The 18717-nt window shown below is 40.9% G+C and overlaps 1 protein-coding gene across 1 annotated transcript; it reads right to left on the bottom strand.

The window, feature by feature from the left end:
* Window positions 1–243: 243 nt before the first annotated feature.
* calcrla (calcitonin receptor-like a) lies at window positions 244–10246 on the bottom strand (the record flags this gene model as incomplete). The annotated part of the gene is made up of 12 exons (XM_079231304.1): window positions 244–465; window positions 3244–3285; window positions 4440–4658; window positions 5323–5389; window positions 5782–5842; window positions 6729–6882; window positions 7008–7134; window positions 7243–7334; window positions 7859–7971; window positions 8504–8614; window positions 8832–8979; window positions 10172–10246. 12 exons carry the CDS (start codon window positions 10244–10246, stop codon window positions 244–246), a joined length of 1431 nt encoding a protein of 476 aa, XP_079087430.1.
* Between the last annotated feature and the right edge of the window lie 8471 nt (window positions 10247–18717).

Below are 18717 nucleotides of genomic sequence, written 5' to 3'. Positions count from 1 at the left end.
GAAATATTTGTATTGAGCTCACCGTACAGTACTGTTAAAAGGTTCTCTGTCGGTGTGACGGAGAGGTCACACTTTCCTTCAGGTGGTTGAGAGCCTGGGTACACAATCCATTTCCTCACTCATTGCTTCCGACATTGTATCTAAAAGAAGAGGCGAGTTTCCCCTGGTTGACACTGCGCCCCAAACATGCTGCAGTTTTTAAGGGGGAATGGGGTGGGCAGGGCGATGGGAGGAGCGTTGTGGTCAGGCGAAAGGGCTGTCTGACTTTAAGATAGAGGCGTCGGTGTCGTGGCAGCCCTTGCCGTTCATGTGTTCTGTGTGGCTGTCGATGCTGTAGCAGCCCTGTACCTCCGTGATGGAGGAAGCTGTATAGGAGGCTGAGCGCAGGGCATCCGAGTGGTTTCCTACGCTGCTTCCAAACTGGATGTGATACTGGTTCCAGTGCCTCCTCAGAACCGCTTGGACCTAACCATAGAAATCACATACCACATGTTAATGGGACTGCTAATGAATCATTAGTCAATACACGCTTTATTCATTTGCATAGACATTTTGGAAAATACACGTAACACTCGCCAAGAGTTAGAAAATATCAATATGAGTTTAATTTATGTGCATTGCATGGAGCTACACCCTTGGACACAATTAGCCTAACTTAACATACAGAAGGGAAACTGCTACTTTAGCTTAGATAGGCACTTTACACACCTTGCCCGATTAGGCTTTGAGGCTGGTCGTGGACAATATCTAATAAATGTCGGTAACATATCGAGTAACAGGTGCTTTTGCAAACAAAACACTTATTTGTTTCACTGGGAATTGTTTTTTTTTATGTCAAATATAGGAAGCTCACACATATGGTGGGGATTGGTGACTTCACACCCATTCAAAGGATCAGAGGTCTCAAAAGTATTCACATTCATAACTCAAGTAGAAGTATAGATACTAGGCCATAATGAGATAAAGGCCATAATGACTATAATGTTTTAAAATGTTCTGTTGAAATATGTGGGATGCACTAGGCTACCCGTTTCAGCTGCATATATGCCCATTTAAAATGATCACATTTTATTACAATGCAAATACATTAAAATACCATATGTGTACTACTGAGCATTAACATGCGTTTCATAAGTATTGTAATAGTTCAAAATAGGCGGCGACTCCGACACAAACACTTAAAGCTGTGGTTCTCAAACTTTTTCTGTAAATAACATAATTGTGTGACTCATCTGTGCTTTTATAAATAACAGAATAAAGAACATTGCAATCACTTTCAAGTAAATCAGATTGCCCCATCAGACAATGTTTTGTGTAAGTTCTATCTGTGCAAAAAATTACTCATATTTAGTTACTACTAAATAGCTCATTGTGGAAAACAATAAGCTTTTATTTTTTTTTGCCAAACAAAACTGAATGAGTGCAGATATGTGAGCCATCACGTTGTATCAGTATTAGTGGCTGCAGTGACCTGCTTTCCTCGACACATATGTTATAGGTTAGATTTGATACGGCCTCTCTCAATTCATGCTCAATATTGAGCTTAGATCTGTTTTTTTATTTTGAGAAACGCAACAGCAGGAAAAGACGAGCTCACAGAGCTCACGGCGTCGCGTCAAATCACGCATGCGTAAGCGTAACTTGTTAACGGCGTACCGTAACCATTTACCCGAAAGCACAGGCATTTGTCCATGTATTTATTAATGACTTAGTTTTATATCCGTGTACTTTGTACTTTTGTAATATGTGAAGCCAGCAGCTCATTGTTGGTAGAAGACACGAGCACTTTGGCTCGTTTCACCTGGAGCAGGACAGCTGCTCCGGTGCGAGGAGAACTCCGGTTGCTCCTCACAGGAGAGCTGCTGTTGCATCTTCACCCTGGGAGCGTTTAAAGCGCAGATATAGCGGTCTGCTTTTCATGCGACATATTTTTCGACGCTTTCTGTCCGCTGCTGTATGTGCTCAGCGCTCACCTGTGTGCGCGCGCGCACGTATCTGTGGGCAACGGGGCGGAGAGGTTTTTTGTGTGTGTGTTTTTGAACGATGACAAGCCGGAATGAAAACAAACCAAGATGAAATAGTAACGAGGCTATTTTTAAAATGTAGGGAGTAGAAAGTACAGATATTTGCGTGAAAATGTAAGGAGTAGAAGTAAAAAGTCGTCTGAAAAAGAAATACTCCAGTAAAGTATAGATACCCAAAATTTCTACTCAAGTAAGGTAACGAAGTATTTGTACTTCGTTACTTGACACCTCTGCAAAGGATGTATAACACTTGATCCTGACCGAATACCTAAACGTAGTAAATGGAAAAAATATAAAACTGTCTCAAAGTTTCTTTGTCTATAGGCTTGTCTATCTGCACAAAGAGATGAAAAATGTCTTCATCCACCGAGTTAACAGTTTCCCTGTGCAACCAAATATATTGTTTAGCTAAACTAGGCTATTAGTTTAGCTTGTCATTGACTATAATATTATCTCAATCTCAAACAAAGTGTATTTCACAAATTGTTAGCCAGCTAACTAGCCAGCTAACTTGGCTAAGTGGAAACAAAAACAAAAACACATAACTGACTAAATAACAAGCTACATCTCTTTAGTTTAATAGTCCACAAACATAAATGTAAAAAGTAAATGTGTGCTTATTAGAGATGGTGAACAACAGCCAGGCACAGTGACTCGTGTTGTTGTCATAGTAAGCTAGTCAGGTTTGCTAACCACCATACATGGACAGAGCAAGCAGGCTAGCTGTCTCCCCATGCTTCCAGAGCTCGGCTAAATACCAGCTTGTTGCACATAAATGAGACTGGTGATTATCCTTGTATAATAAGGTTTATATACACATTTTATGAGACAGCCGTAAAGCTCCACTATGTGTTAACCTTATTAACATGATTCAGTGGGAGTAAGACATTCACTTTGGGCGTAGACAAGTTATTTTGTATGCAGATCAATCACCTGAATAATTTATAGCAATCAGTGTACACTCCCTGGCTGTTTGCTAACAGTAAACAATATTTAGTCCATAGCAAAGCCTTGGAGGACTCAGCTTATCAAGACATTCCACTTATCCACCATCCTGCTCTGAGGGTCATGCAGAGGAAGCTGCCTCGTCTATCTTTCATTACAAAGGGGAAGTGTGGATGTATGTATGCAAGTCTAAATATATATATATATATATATATATATATATATATACATATACATATACACACACACAGTGAAAGGACAAGCCAAATCTTACTTCTCCGTTGAAAAAGCAGAAGATGGTGGCCACCAGCAGACCCTGAAATACAGAAAAGGAAACACATGAAGAAGCGAGATGATAATTACAAAAATCTTGTGTCTTAAGCATCAACAGTCACTTGTCTGTAGGTGTTATTTTAAAACCTAAAGTGCTGTGAAGCGGAGTAACTGATACGACTAAACTGAATGAATTTCGAGAGCTGATTCTGCCTGTTGCTCAAGACGCTCTTCCCACACTGCCCCACGGCTGGGACAGCTCAGCATGATCAGATAACACCTCACCAAACATCCAACTGATTTCATCCCCCTCACAGATAATTCATGCCTTCCTTCCTGCTGTTCTTGTGTGCGCTACAACATAAACAAAGCCGGGTCAGAGGCCAACGGGACTGTTCAACTCCTAATGAAAGTTAAGATGGGGTTCATGTCCAGGCAACAGTTCATATTAGTAAAATAAATGTCTCTGGCATTAGTGTAACGAACGTAATAGTTTGTTCCTTTTTTTTGTCCTTTATTTTAATCCGTTTTGTTACTGCAGTTGGTGCATTTCTGGTTGCGCTCTTATTTTGAAGGTAGAAAAAACGGAAGTTGTTCGTAAGAAACGGAAAAAAGGAAAAGTTGCCATAATAACGGAAAACAGTGATAAAAAGGTTACGTACGTATTAGTTTAGCACCTGGCTGATATGGGCACAAGGTTTGTACCTGTTCAAGTTCATTTTTTGAGAAAACATTGTTTTAGATTGTTACGTTTTTTGTCTGTGTCAGAGCTTAATCTAATCAACTGCTATTTCCGTTTTTCTTCATAGTTCTTACGGTGAGTTCAATAAATCTTTACGAACCATCAGTTAAAGACTCCAGACTATAATTTAGCCGGGGATGCTACAGTTGGAGCAAAGTCACCATTAACATGCAACCAAGTTTCATAGCAAATAGTTCACATGTTACAAGGACAACGGCTTCATAAATAGTGCAGAGTACCCTGCAGTTCAACAGACTGTAAACTTTGAATAGCATTCTAAAAATACACTCTGGGCATGGATTTTAAAGAGCATGACACAATGCACAGCTGTTTATGTGTTTATAAAAATGGAAATGTTCGAGGAAGCTGGCGGCAACCGCTCAGCCACAACTAAGACCCATCCCACAGTCTTGGTGTCTGGACAAGTCAAACCTTCACACTGGCCACCGTCTCACCTGGTAATGCATCAATATGTGCATTATGTAGTCATATATCTCGGAGGATACCCGTCCCTCCGGCTTGTAGGGGAGCAGGACGTACTGGATTCCCAGAAGAGGCACGAGGATGAGGGTGGCCCTCACGGCTTTCATGTAGAGACTAGACTCCGCTTGGTGGGTCACCTTCAGTTTGGTGATGAGCACTCGCACAATGTTTAGTAGAAAGAACAAGTTGACCTAGGGGTGGTAGCAGAAGAGAGGGGGCATCAGTAAATCAGCATGATATCATGGCTATTAGCTGGTTATAGATAGAGTGTAAATTCACAGTCTACAGACCTTAAAATATATGCAGAAAGTGCAATAATATATATATATATATATATATATATATATATATATATATATATATATATATATATATATAAATGTATTTGGGTACATCCTGGCATACCCTGACTCTTGCCACATCCTTTCATTACTAAAATGTACAAATCAAGTAAATAAAACAATCCATTCTGAGCAAAACAACATCAAGACCTATTTTTGGGGGTCTATAAACACAACCAAATCTTTGTTTAAGCACTGAACATTTAGTCCTGCGTGAGCGCTAAGGGACGAGCTTTCTCTGAAGCATGCCTGGCTGTGCTGACTAGGTGAATTCCTAGAATGCAACACAGGCCTGGGGACCAGTGGGTGGATCTTTAATGGGGCAGAAACGTTGATTTCGCAAGATAAAAGGCAATTATGCATCCTACGAAAACATGTCCTGGATTCAGACCCCCCACTGTGTCCACTCAGAAGAAGGCAAACAGATTTTTTTTTCATTGCGCAATAATAACACTTAAGCAAGAGAATTATGGAATAAATAAAATATTATTTGTGATTGACTGAAGCTTCTTACCAAAAGAGCAGCGCAGATGGGACCATGGATGATGTAGAGCAGCGACGTTTTGGAGCTGATCCAACAGCTTCAGCCAAAGAGGGAGAGAAGAGACGGACAACAGAGATATGTTTACACAACAGTATCAGTGCATCATATGACAGCTGACCCATGATGCAGATCAATGGCTTTAATGAGAAATGTATTAGCATCAACAGCTGAGTGGAGGGATTGATTAAAGAAGCTTTCAGCGAGGTTGAACGATGTATTGATTGTTGCAAGGTAGAGATAAACATCAAACAATATTTATAATATATACAGAATATATTATTTTTGTTACTGTGACATTATGTTGCCCGAATCAGTTGAATCCCTCATTTTGAACAGATTTCCAAGCAGGATTTTAATCGCTTTAATAATTTTATATGAACTTATTTTACGACTTATATATAAGCTATAATAATGCACTTGAACACTTACTTGTCGTTGTAGTAGTAACTTCGAGCAACGGCATGTATGATAGCTGGAATGAGAGGAAAACCTACCAAATAGATAAAAATAAAAAAGTTACAGGTGTTTAAACATGAACAAATACAGGGGTATATGTAAATAAATATTACATTTCTGCTAATAGATCCTACGAAATGCAACACACTGGACCAAAGCTGTTCAATCACACTTCCTGTAAAGTACAAATGTGGTTTGAGCCAATTTCGTATACTAGCCTTTTAAGCCCCGAATGGACCTATATAGGTGATGTTTACATGTATTACAAGTTCATGACCAGATGTGTGACGCAAATGTGCCCAAAATGTGCCCAAAAATCTCGCCTGAATTCTCTCTGTACTAAACCCTCTAACTGTGTTCTGCTTCACTTTTTCAAAGTCAAACTTTGCAGAGAGAATGTTCACATATTGTGTTATGATTTTGGAGAGATTTAGACCTTAGTGAGACATCATTTCAAAGAGATAATCATCCTGAAAGTGTTTTTTTTTATTTTCGGACTTGAAACTTCTATTTTTGCTGTGTTTCAATCTTTATTTACTCTTAACCAGTAACATATGTACTAATATTTACACATCTGAACAAAAGCTCACATGGGTTGCCTTTATTATAACACCAAATTTATTCAAATAGCCCTTGTGGTTGCAGAGATAAACCCTTTTTAGTTTGGGTATGCAATTTCGAGCAGAATCCTAAAAACTGCCATAGGGCTTAAAAGGCTAGGCTTGTGCTTATAATGATGTATTTATTTAAAGCTCAGCCATGAGAAGGAACACCAAACCTTGTTTTCTCTGTTTTAATAAACTAGAATTAAGAGACTGGCTCAAGTTTCACTCAATTAACAAATTAACAAATTATGGATTCCTTATTACAGCAGAGAGAGAGAGCGGCTGCCATTGACACGAAACCTTATGCTGACTTACCCCAGCCTAGGAGATAGTACCACATCAGGTGCTGCTTCTCAGCAAACACAGCCACCACGATGAGCGTGTGCAGGTAGATTCCCTCACACAGCATCCAGAAGTAATTGCAGCCAAACAGGTACAGATGAATGAACTGGGCCACTTTACAGCTCGTCTGAGAAGGGAACAAAACACACACGTCCTCAATGTGGCTGCTTAACTCTGCTTCTGCTATTTCACTGTCATGTGAAATTATGAAATTTAAATAAATGGAAATGCAAAAATGACAGATAAACTTACTGGATTCCTCAGCACCAGCTCGTGATTGTTTGCCACCGCTGTCAACCAAATGATGGTGACCACAGAGTTCAGGACAAAGGAGAAGAAGAGGTTTTTGTGAAGCGTGATCCTTTGGCAACTTAAACTCCTGCGAGAAGACAAAAGGCGACGTTAAATCCTGGGCGCTATTCATTTATGCAGTCGATAGGACACATGGGTCCGTAAGGCCTGCTGAAGATGAGGTTCGTTGACTCACTTGAAATGGACGAATATCCCGAGGGAGACGAGGAGGGAGGTCAGTGACAGGCCGTGTCCTATGAGAGCTAAGTACAAAAGATTCATTGCAGTCTGGATAGAAAAAGAAATAGACACAGATTAGATTATCTGGATCTCCTAATGACTGTCATGTTGTGAGACGATACTAATGTCCTCTTGAAGAGGCCTTATATCCTTTCAAAATCATGTTGAACTAGGATTTAAAGATTATTACGTCAATAGGTACTGACAGATTTTGTTATGGATATTCATGGTCACCGGAAAATAATATAATTATAATGGGGACCCCTCATCCTTTCATCAATTGCCATCCCATTGACCATTATAGTTTTTCTGTTCTCCCTCCCAAACCGCACATTTAGAGAATCATCCCAGTACATTTCAGCCAACGTGAGCATGACACTTGTGTACTAAAGTAAAATGCATGTGTGAGAATGAAGTGTCATGCGATATGGACATTAGTGACCTCTCACTATCCTTTCATCACTGCATATCTACAGCCACTGTCCACAGATTTATAATGCAGGTCAGTGCTGATCACGACTCACTTGCTTTTATTCTATATGCATTTGGTGCCGTTTCATGAAGTGACCTACCACTCTGGCTTCATTGGTGTTTGCGTTGCAGCGGGAGTAGTTGGTCCACGTCCGGTTGCTGTCCGGATGCAGGAACCAAATACCATTGTCGGTGCAGATCTTCGTGACTGTCTCTGCAGGTAAGCAATGATGCAAAGATGAGAGGACAAACCACCTTCCACTGATAGCTGTGATATGCTACACTCCTGTAGGCGGCTTCTTAGAGGATACTTCTTGGTATTTGTGTTCACGGCTAAACAGGTGGGAAACCTAGGGTTAAGTCAAAAAGAAGGTCCCCTTGGACACACAACCAAACAGTATTACACATGGGACTACGGAGAGCAGCTTTTAGAGGGATTGAATCTAATTATACATCAGCATGTCCTGTTGAAGGATGTACAACATTAAGTTAACGTCATGCTGCTGTCTGTATTTACTTACCCAGGAAGCCTTACATGGTCATTTTTTCCAGCTGTTTAATATCTATTTAAGTCACATTATGGAAAGTGCAGTTTTAGAACTTTATCCAAAGTAAAAGTCAGAATATAATATATATTCAAATTATTATTTAATTGATCGGTCTTTGTGAGATCCCTGAACTTTGTGGAATTTGCGCTACTAAATTGCACCTTAGGGCAAATGCAAATGTAAGGCACAGCTTTTTACCTGAAGGATCAAAATCCTGGAAGTGGTCGGGGCAGTGCTGCTCGGAGTTCACACCCGCCTGGGTGTCGTCCCAACACAGCCAGCCATCCCAAGTGCGATTACACATGGGCTCTAAAAACCACAGGAAAGGACATTTTTTCAGCATAAAAAAATACTTTAACTAATTATTTAGTAGAGATATTATACTTTTATATACTATGATCCAGTCTAATGGATTTTGTCCTACTACACTAAGCCCAAATAATACCAGTGCAGAATTTTGCGAGCAGTGTATTCCAATTACTCTCGACAGCTGTAAAGTTCAGGAGCATGAAACTTAACGAGCTACCTTGTCTGTCTTGGGGATCGTCCGTCATTATCTTTTGATAGCACTCAAACTGTGCTGAAACGATCTTGTTCCTGGTGAGTGTCAGCTCATGGTAGACGTTGGTTGGATGCTGGGTTTCGTTCACCTCCAGGCTTGCCTTCACAAAAATCTGCAAGGAAAGGGAGACATGGTGAATACATCTTTTCGGTTCTGATTTTAATCATAGGATGTTTGCCCAAATAGGCCCCGGCTGGTGTCTCACTGCAGGCACGTGCATGAACGCCACAGAGCAGCCACAATCAGCGGAGAAAAATGCTTTATTTCAAAGTCTTTGACCACTGAGATTCATTCCGGGGAAACAGAAAGTGTGTGCATGCAAGCATATGTCTGGACCCAATTTTTGGCTGTGTATTCTGACTCTATGGGACTGCCCATTATATCCTACTTAGAATGCAGGAAAGGGAGTCCAACATACACAAGCTTCCATTAAATCCATTTGCGCTCCATAGAAAATATGACATCTTTGCAGAAGTATTGCCAAACAGATATGTTACATTACATTTAGCTGACGCTTTTATCCAAAGAGACTTACATTTTTGCTCTATACACCGCAGACACAGCAACGGGGAGCAATTAGGGGTTAAGTGTCTTGCTCAAGGACACAACGACATGGACTAGCAGAGCCGGGGCCGGGGCACGAACCACCAACCCTCTGATTGAAAGACAGGCATGCTAACCACTTATTCACAGTCGCTCCATGTTCAGCTTATTCGTCACACAGCAGAAACTAACCTGAAGCAACTTTAAATCCGTCACAAAATCCCCAACATGAACTGAAACTGACATTAATAAGTCTAAATAAGTCAAAGTAAGTCATGGTTGAATTGCGTTGCAACTTAAACTACATAATCTATAAAGTTTCTACTACCAACGGATTCATGGTACAATAAACATCTAAAAAAATGTGTCATGGTATTACACAAATAAAAAAAATCAATAACGAACATTATTATTATGTAATATTATTGTCATTACTTGTATTTTCATATTCAAATTATAATTATCAACTTTCATTTAAACAAATGCTTTGTTATAATTGAAAACATTTATTTTAATGGAAGTATGTGTAGAAATAGTCAAGTTATCTGTCAATTATTTATTTTTCCTTTTACCGTTGATAAGCGAATTCATGAAAACCATCCATTTTCATACCATGGTGTACTGTGAACTATACTGTGAAACCGCCATACCACTGCAACCCAACCAAGCATCGACACATTAGATGTATTCACACAGGTACATTTATTAAATGGAGTATATGTTGTGCGTGTGTGTTCTCGGCTGATTGCAGGCTGTCCTACCTGGGTTACATTACACAGCAGTATGAGTGCCACCATCCCACTCCGCACAATGCTATCCATCTTCCGTTTGGCCATGTCAGAGCCGGTTGATGATTTAACAGCTGCAGATCTGGAACGGAGAATACAATATGGAGCACTGTTATTAAAGCAAAAATAAAGGCCACTTCATAACACTACTCATCTCTCCTGCTGCATACAAAGCCCATAGAGAACATAAGATCACAACACACACACACACACACACACACACACACACACACACACACACACACACACACCAACTTATTTTCAACATACACAGATCTTTTTCTGTTTGCTGTTTCTGGGCCGTTCTTAAAGTCTAACATAACATTCAAAATCATCTTAGTGGGAACGACAAGCAGCTAATGGATCGGCAAGTTACCAATTCATTACTTAATAATACTTATTATTTGCACAGCGCTTTTTAAGGACACTCAGGGGCACTTTGCATGGAAATAAAAAGAGTAACGACAATAATGAAAGAGGAAGAAGGTGGGGGCTAATGGATCACAGATTAAAAGCATGTAAAAACAGGTGGGTTTTGAGTGCAGTTATGAAAGCGGGGAGTGGGGGAGAATATATAAGGTGTCGGGTGAGAGAGTTACGCGGGGAGGGGGGCGGCACTGGAGAAGGCCCCATCCTTGGACGGTTGAGAGGGTGAGAATGTTTGCGGCGGCGGATCTGAGGTTGCAGGCTGGAGTATGTGTAGGAAGTCAGTGAGGTATGAGGGGGTATGTTATGGAGGGCTTTGTAGGAGATTTTAAACTGGATTATTTGCCGAACGGGGAGCCAATGGAGGTGTTGAAGTAATGCAACAAAATGTATGCTTTTATCTCCCGACTCACCGGAATAGCGGCAACGTAGATCGAGCTGGATCCGGACTCAACAACTGCAATACGCGTGTGTCTACCCCTTTATAGGCAATATGGCGTGCTATCACTGACTGTACATTAAGCCTGTTTCAGAGTTAAATGTGCCCACCATGGTGGTAGTATTTTGGCTTGGCGATCGAACAACACTGCTGACACAATAAGCCGTTGAAATCAGTCCAACAGAACCCCATCGATCTCATAAAGTTCCGGTTCCCTAACAAAGGTCATGGAAGCACAGCTGAGACGACAAAAACCCCGCGCTCTCACTGCCGCTGTGCGTTTGGCGAGCCATGTCTCCTTTGGATTCTATCATAAATTCTCAAATGTGGCACCATTGATTATAGTGGGTGTGTTACTTGTTACTTTTTGGGGGAGGGGGGTTTGTTTAAAAGGTGACGCCGCTGTCTCATCAAAGCAGAATCCCAGAAAGTAGTTTGGGGCAAAGCTGCAGGCCACTGGGATTTAATGTCACGGCTGCTGCATCGCAGATGAGACAGAATTTAAATGGAAACACATCCCCCAGGTCGTACAAATCTGCTTTGCAAAACAGTGGGAGCGGGTAGCGTTAGATACTTTAAGCCTACCTGCTACAGCTAATGTGCAGCTATCAAAGAGGTCTGCAATTGCATCGGCTCTCTGTGTTCAGATTCTATAAGCCCTGTGTGCCACTTATAGTGAAGAATGTTGTTTTTTATCTATCTCAGCACAAACCAGGAGTTTTATACTGGCAAGCGTAGGTAGTACGCATTGTTCGAAGACCTGATACAAATCACAGGTTAATTTTCTTGAGCAGTGCAGAAACAACAAGAGACAGGAGGGAGAACCTGAACCCAGGGTGACACACATGTAGGTACATGGCCTTCAGGAGTGGATTACATCTCTTTCAGATGTGAAATTCAATAACGTCTTTCATACCCCAAAGGAACTAGGTCATGATTTGTTTGCAATATCTCAAGTCTAATTAAATTTGGTGGAATGGGAACAGCTAGTCAAACTCTGCAACAGGAAATTAGTCAAATGCATTGAAGAGGGGGGCGTTCACAAGAAGCAGGGCCTAACATACACACATTTGTTTTCTATAACTGATGATGAATCAAGTTGTTTTTGTGCCTTAACTGCATTAATCAAATAAAGGTGGAACATGTTTGATGTCCTAAAAAAAAGAAGAAGGAAACCACCCTCTGCAGAATTTCTGCTTTCTGCAGGGGGTGAACAATCCCAGTGTGCAGTCTCTGGTTTTAATTCTGTGACCAATACATGTAATTTATTAAAACCCTGTATTGACACAGTTTGTTATGAGTGAGGTTTTAACTCTATAAACTGCCGACATCTAATGAATCTGCACTGATCCATAGTCAGGAGGCGGCGATCAGCAAAATATTGTAAAGATAAAGTACACCTAAACTAATATTGATTTAAATTGGAGGGCCTTTCTTTTAGGTTTAGGTGCTGGCCTCATCCACAGCATTACAATACTGGGAACCTTGTTGTTACTCCTATCTGCTTCTTGAGGGGGGGTCTACTGTAGGTAATGTACTCACTACGGATAAGGTACTTATCCGTAGTGAGTACAACCCCACTTCAAAACACTCCAACTATCACGTTAGTAATTAGTTTGCCTAATCCTAACCAGTTGTTTCTCAATGTTAACCCTGTGGCATTGTGTGTTTCTGCAAGCTAATACCAGTCTGAGCGTATTAGGAAACACATGTTTGGTTCAGAAACGTTAACATTCAACAAATCCAGAGGTTTGAGGAAAACTACCATGCCACAAAATGTTTTCATAAAACTTATTTTTACTACTACTAAGTATGCAATAATAATGGAGCTTTGCTTAAAGCTTGGATATTCATTGTTTGGTTGCCAAAACACATTTAATACAGTCTTGCAACACACTGACAAAGGAGGCGCAGCAGCACATCACTGAGAGATTTGACCCAGTTGATTCTTAGAAGTCTCCCCGCTGCTCTGTCACCAGAGGGACGGGCCCAGTGCCTCCTCAAGTCTGCTCAGAGTTAAAACTGCATTACCCTGGGGAGAGGAAGGGGAGGGGCTTACTGAAAGTGGGATTGTAAAACATTATGGTGATTAGAAACAGCCAGGAAAAGATCAGCTGCTCTGTCGCACATGCACACGCAGACACACACACACACACACACACACACACACACACACACACACACACACACACACACACACACACAGCACTGCGCTTTGCCAAGTTCCCTAGCTGTTTCTTGGCAGAGGCTGTTTTTCATACATTAGCAGACTGATACAGAGGATATATCTTGTCCGATGGCAGCAATAAGCGCACGTTGCAGTATGCTTTACCAATGGCTGCTTAAATGTTGCTTATAGCTAGTTGTGGATACAACTAATGTTTTGTTTTGTTTTTTTGATCATACATTTAACTAATACTAAAGGTGATAATTGTCATGGTGGACACTTAGTTAATTTCTGCCTTGTTTATGATGGACTATGTTTTGAACAGCAGGCATTGAACAGTCAATATAGAAGATCATGATCAACTTCAGGCGAGTAAATTAACTATATACATACATATTGGGTGAAGAACGTCAGGTCTTAAATACATTTTGTCCAAACAAAGATACATTATTCTTTTTCCATTCATTAGGAAACCCCTTTTCAAAAAGCTATTCTTGGTTCTTCAAACCAACTGACTCTAGTTATAAACAGAGAATATGCTTTCAATTCTACGTGTCCTAAAACCAACCTCATCTCCCCACTGCCACACAGCATGCACCCGATATAGAATACCCATTATGTGCACCAGCAACTTTCATTTCCAGGACAGGAAGCAGTGGAATGTCCCAGCCCAGTCACAACAAGCCGTAATCTAACACGGCCATAACGTTTCCCTTACCCTACTACAGCTGAATTAAAATACAGTAAAGTGTTCCAGTTAGGTGCTATCAATGACTTTGGAGGCCTTGGATACATATGACCTGATGCGCCGGGTGCTTTGTTACAAGGAATCATCTGAATTCTTCAATGGAATCTGTTTGGAAAAGGTCAGGCACTTTCAAAACATACTTGGGTCGGTGTTTTGAAAGTAGGCTGGATGAAATGTCTGTCAATCAAACCCTCAAACCCTTGCAGAAGTCCAGAGAAGAGAGAAAATATCTTTTCCATTTTTGCTTTCCTTTCTGATGTAACTGATGCTATTGCAGCCTCTTCGCTAACCACTTTAGGCATCCGCCCCTGATGTGTTGAATGAACACACACACCTAAACCACGCCCTGACCGCATGACATCACCAGAATCCAGCCGCGGTGCAAGGTAATGGATATAGACCGATGCAAGACTTCGTCGGCTTTTCTTTCAGGAGTTGAAGTCATCCTGCATTTGCTGCAATCTAAAACATTCACAGTCTTTCTCATGGTCCAGAACAGAAGCTAGACGTGTCTTTTTAACGACAAAAGTTATGAGAAAAAAAAAAACGATAAATTGAGCAAGTGTCTCGGCTAACAGTCGCCTTGACTTTCCGCAGCTTTTTGGCTGCAGATGGTTAACAAAGCACAGCAGGCACACATCGGTAGCAATGTTTTGGAGAAAATATAAAGGAATGAATGAACAGATAAATGAATGATGGTCCACAAAACCAAAAAACCTGAAAATAACTCAACAATATGTATTCCAGCTCAAAGCTAAGAGAGCAAACCTCCTACAGAGGCACAACACTTGATTATTGATCCGTTCGGGTCAACTCCATCCAACCACACACACCGCCGCGAGCTGTGGGCGGTCCACTATTATATGTAGTACCCTCAAGAGTGTTTCGCAGAAGTGGTTAGTCATGTACTCTTTGCACAAGAGCTGACATCACCAACATCTGTCAGCATGCAGAAGGATACCTGGAAAAACAGTCCACACGGAACAGCTGTTGTCTTCTCGCCCAGAGCCAGAGCTCAGCCTATAACTCCCCGCTGTCCCACAGAGACTGTAAACATCCTTCTGCCCTCACCGGATGTTTGGCGCCTCATACTCCAAGTTCCACTCAGTGGCATTCGGATGTTCATTAGGCTGGTGAGCGGCAATAACACCGTTACTACTGCGTTACTATTCTACTGCTGGAAACCGGCTTAACTAGAGAGGGGAGTAACCATGAGAACTGATGGGGTTACTTCATGCAGAGGCATGAATATGAGAATAGTGTGCTTTTTTTTTGTCTTGTCAGTTTTACTTCCCACCAAGCAACGTATTCTCATACAGCGATTAGTATGATGTCTTAGGATAACAAGTTACTTCTAGGAAAGTTCAGCAACATAAGTCTTAATAACTTAGGTTAAGTTTATACAACATAACTACTTGGTTAGGTCTAGGAAAAGATCGTGATTTGGGTAAAAATAACTACATGAGGGGCATTACTTAAATACGGATGTTACGTGACAGAAAATTCATTGTTGACTTCTCGTTTCACACGGGAAACAAACTTTTTTTTGTTTCCCGTCCAGCTCCTCCACCACCCACCATGAGTGGGTCTTTGCTGTCTTTACACTTCCTGATTCACGATTACATACACATTGATTTTGTGGGATATTTACTAAATAAAAGTGCATTCATGTCCGTGGGTATAGCTATGAATGCTGTACGAGAACAGTCTGCACCAAGGCATATTCCTGTTCATTTGTCGCATATGGCAAATGAAGTGATCCGGATTGTTGAAGGAGATAAAAGTAAAATAAAAGAAAGCGGTATTTTCCCTTTCCCTTTCACCAAAAGCCAAGACAATTCCATCTGATCCATCCGGCTTTCCGATGCACCGAACACCATTTGGTGAGAAGGCAAAAATTAAACACGGCCCTGTTGCTGCAATGTCGGCTTGATTCTGTTATCAGTCTCTGAAAGCCAAACACAAAACTGGTCACCGGAATAAGTATCTTGTGCTGTTATGAACCAGCACGGACAATGGCTCCGATTTCAAATGACCGGCAGTCTAATATCATTGCGAGAAACAGTGGCAGTCAGGACACCTCGGGTTCTGGGTCATGTTCCAAGCACAGCTAGAGTTATATAAGCATATGCATATAGAATATAGCATTTGTAGTTCTAAAAGCAGGCTGCACCTCAAAAAACTGTTCATATCTTGATTCCTTTGTGAAGATCACCTGGATATTTGACCAATATGGAAAGTTTTTTTTTTTAATCATGGGTTACTAAACTACATAATCCTAAACTACATTGTGGTATTGAGGTTTTTTCCTTTAATTCTCGATGATGCCTCTGAAATACTAATAAGGAATCTAAGACATCCAACTCCCAAATGTCAATATGAGTACCTGCCTCAACAAAAAAACTAAAAAAAGTGAGAGACCTCAATATCCAGTACCTGAGGTCTACAGCTGGTGAATGAAAGCGGAATAATATCTTGACTTGATGGTCACGTTCTAACCAAGAAGGCATGATGGCCACAACATACATATTTGAATTCATGCACTGCTGAAAGATGTGGAAAAAAAACTATGGTCAACTGGAGGAAATGTGCCGACGTAAGAATGCCCACCGCCCCTCTGCCAGCGTTATAATATGAGAGACTTCCACATTCTCTGTACGTGCGCTGCATCACATCAGACGGATTTCTTAGTGTCAATCTGATGTTGGAAACAAAAAGAAAGTGCTCTATCGTGACGTGTTTACTCCAGTTTTGCCACATGACACACATACGTGTCCCCATGTGTGCCTTTATCAGCTGCTTACCCAACGTGTGTCGGTGGACTTAAACTCACACTAACCTCATGTAGGTCCAGTGGGTAAGTCACGCAGGGCCCAAAGCAGTTTGGCCCTTTAGGGCCCTTATGTTTTGGGTTAACAACTTTGAAAAGCCCAGACTTAGATGATAGAGAATATAGTGTTATGCTATGTCATGTTAGCGTACCTCATGCATTTTATTAACAATCATCTTCAACAAATAGTTTTTTTAAAGTTTGTAAAAACAGAATTCTGTTGGGACAGTAAAGCTCATCCTGTCTTTTTTCTTTACCACAGGCTTTATAAATGATTACGATTAAAGAATATAACATTTCTGCTATCTATTGTGAAGTGAAACAACCTCTTTTGGTCAAGGGTGAGTGTTCACAAACTACATTTTCTTGGCCATTTATGGGAGACGTCCTGTTAATAAACTCTTTTAATGTAACATACATTTTGTCTCTGTGGGCTACATCAGCCCCTGAATTTAGACACAGCTTTGCTGTACTTACATATTAAAGGCTTTTACCAATGCTACAGTTCCTACCCACATTTAACATGTAGATTTGCTCTCATACATTAATGAAAATGTAAGTGTGTTTATTAAATTCACACATAATCTGGATACATAGTCTGTATCATAACTCATTATTCCCTGAAATTTAATGACATATTACTGAAGTTGAGTTGACGAAAAAAGTGCTATAGTGGACAATACCCATGGGATCTGCTGAACATTTGGATTATCTAAAAAAATAAGCCACATTTAGAGTTTAGCATTCAAGCCACTGATCTTACCAAACCATAGGACGTGAGCGCAAACCTCCACGTCGCCGAGGGCACCGCCAGATGTCAGAGAAAACAATAACAATCCCACACAGATGTGAGGGAGGAGACCTTCTTTGCTTCATAAGGAGACCTCCTTTAACTCTCAGTTCCCCCGCACCCGACTGATGCACGCAATATTGTTTGCATTAACGCGGAAAGAGGGGGATTGCGTTCCAGCTCCGACGACAATCCGGATGCCGAAGTATTCATCTCATTGCTTTCACGCCCTCGTTACCGGCATGCCAGCGTTCTCAGGACAAGCACATGGATCTACTTATGACTACGGCGCTGAAAAGAGGAAAAGACTGCGTTCTGATATGTAGTTCATGGGGGAATACGAAAGGAGAGGCTAAATATTATTGGATGATGTCAGATGTTAGATACACGACCAATCACATTGGTCATTCAAGGCCTGGAGGGTTACAGTAAAGGACAGCTGATGCAGCATAGTATCCCGAGGAATTATGAATATTCAAAGATTCTGTCACACACAATCTTCTCCCAGGGCCAATGTGCAGAACATAGTGTGTTCTTTTTATAGCACGACAGATAGCCAATGTGTGGGAGTTCTTGTCCCTTTATAAACCAAATATTCAGCCTGGTCTTACTCACAGGGCGTCAGATAGCAACGCCTTGGCAGGGGCCCTTTGCATTTTGATACAAAGGCACAAGACAAACTTTAGTGTCTGTTCGGGACGCATCAGGCTTTCAACTACCGCCAATACGAACCCATCCATTGGTAACGGTGAGAGCACAATTTGCTAGCGGGAGACTCAAAACATTGAGCTGAAAGAAGCTAAAACACTCTGCAAAACCGCAGAGTTGGTTTATAATTATTCATTACTACCAGTGACTTCTTTCTCATTTGAATAATGTTCAATATAAATACATCTAATAGTGCAGCTTTGAAACTATTGTCGACCGGTCACATTTTGACCAAATTAATCTGAATATGAGACTGTTGTGAAGTTTCTTGACATTTAAATCAGCCAATTAGTACATATAGAGCAAAGTTTGGTAGAAATTAGGGCAACACTGCATGAAAAAAACATTATTCTGAAATAGAGAAGGAAAAAAAAAGGAGCGGTGAAACGGCTGCTCTAAGTAGCACTCCTA

Source organism: Taurulus bubalis (assembly GCF_910589615.1).
Source record: "Taurulus bubalis genome assembly, chromosome: 15".
In the NCBI taxonomy this organism is placed as follows: domain Eukaryota; kingdom Metazoa; phylum Chordata; class Actinopteri; order Perciformes; family Cottidae; genus Taurulus; species Taurulus bubalis.
This window is presented reverse-complemented; position numbering and strand designations above follow the sequence as displayed.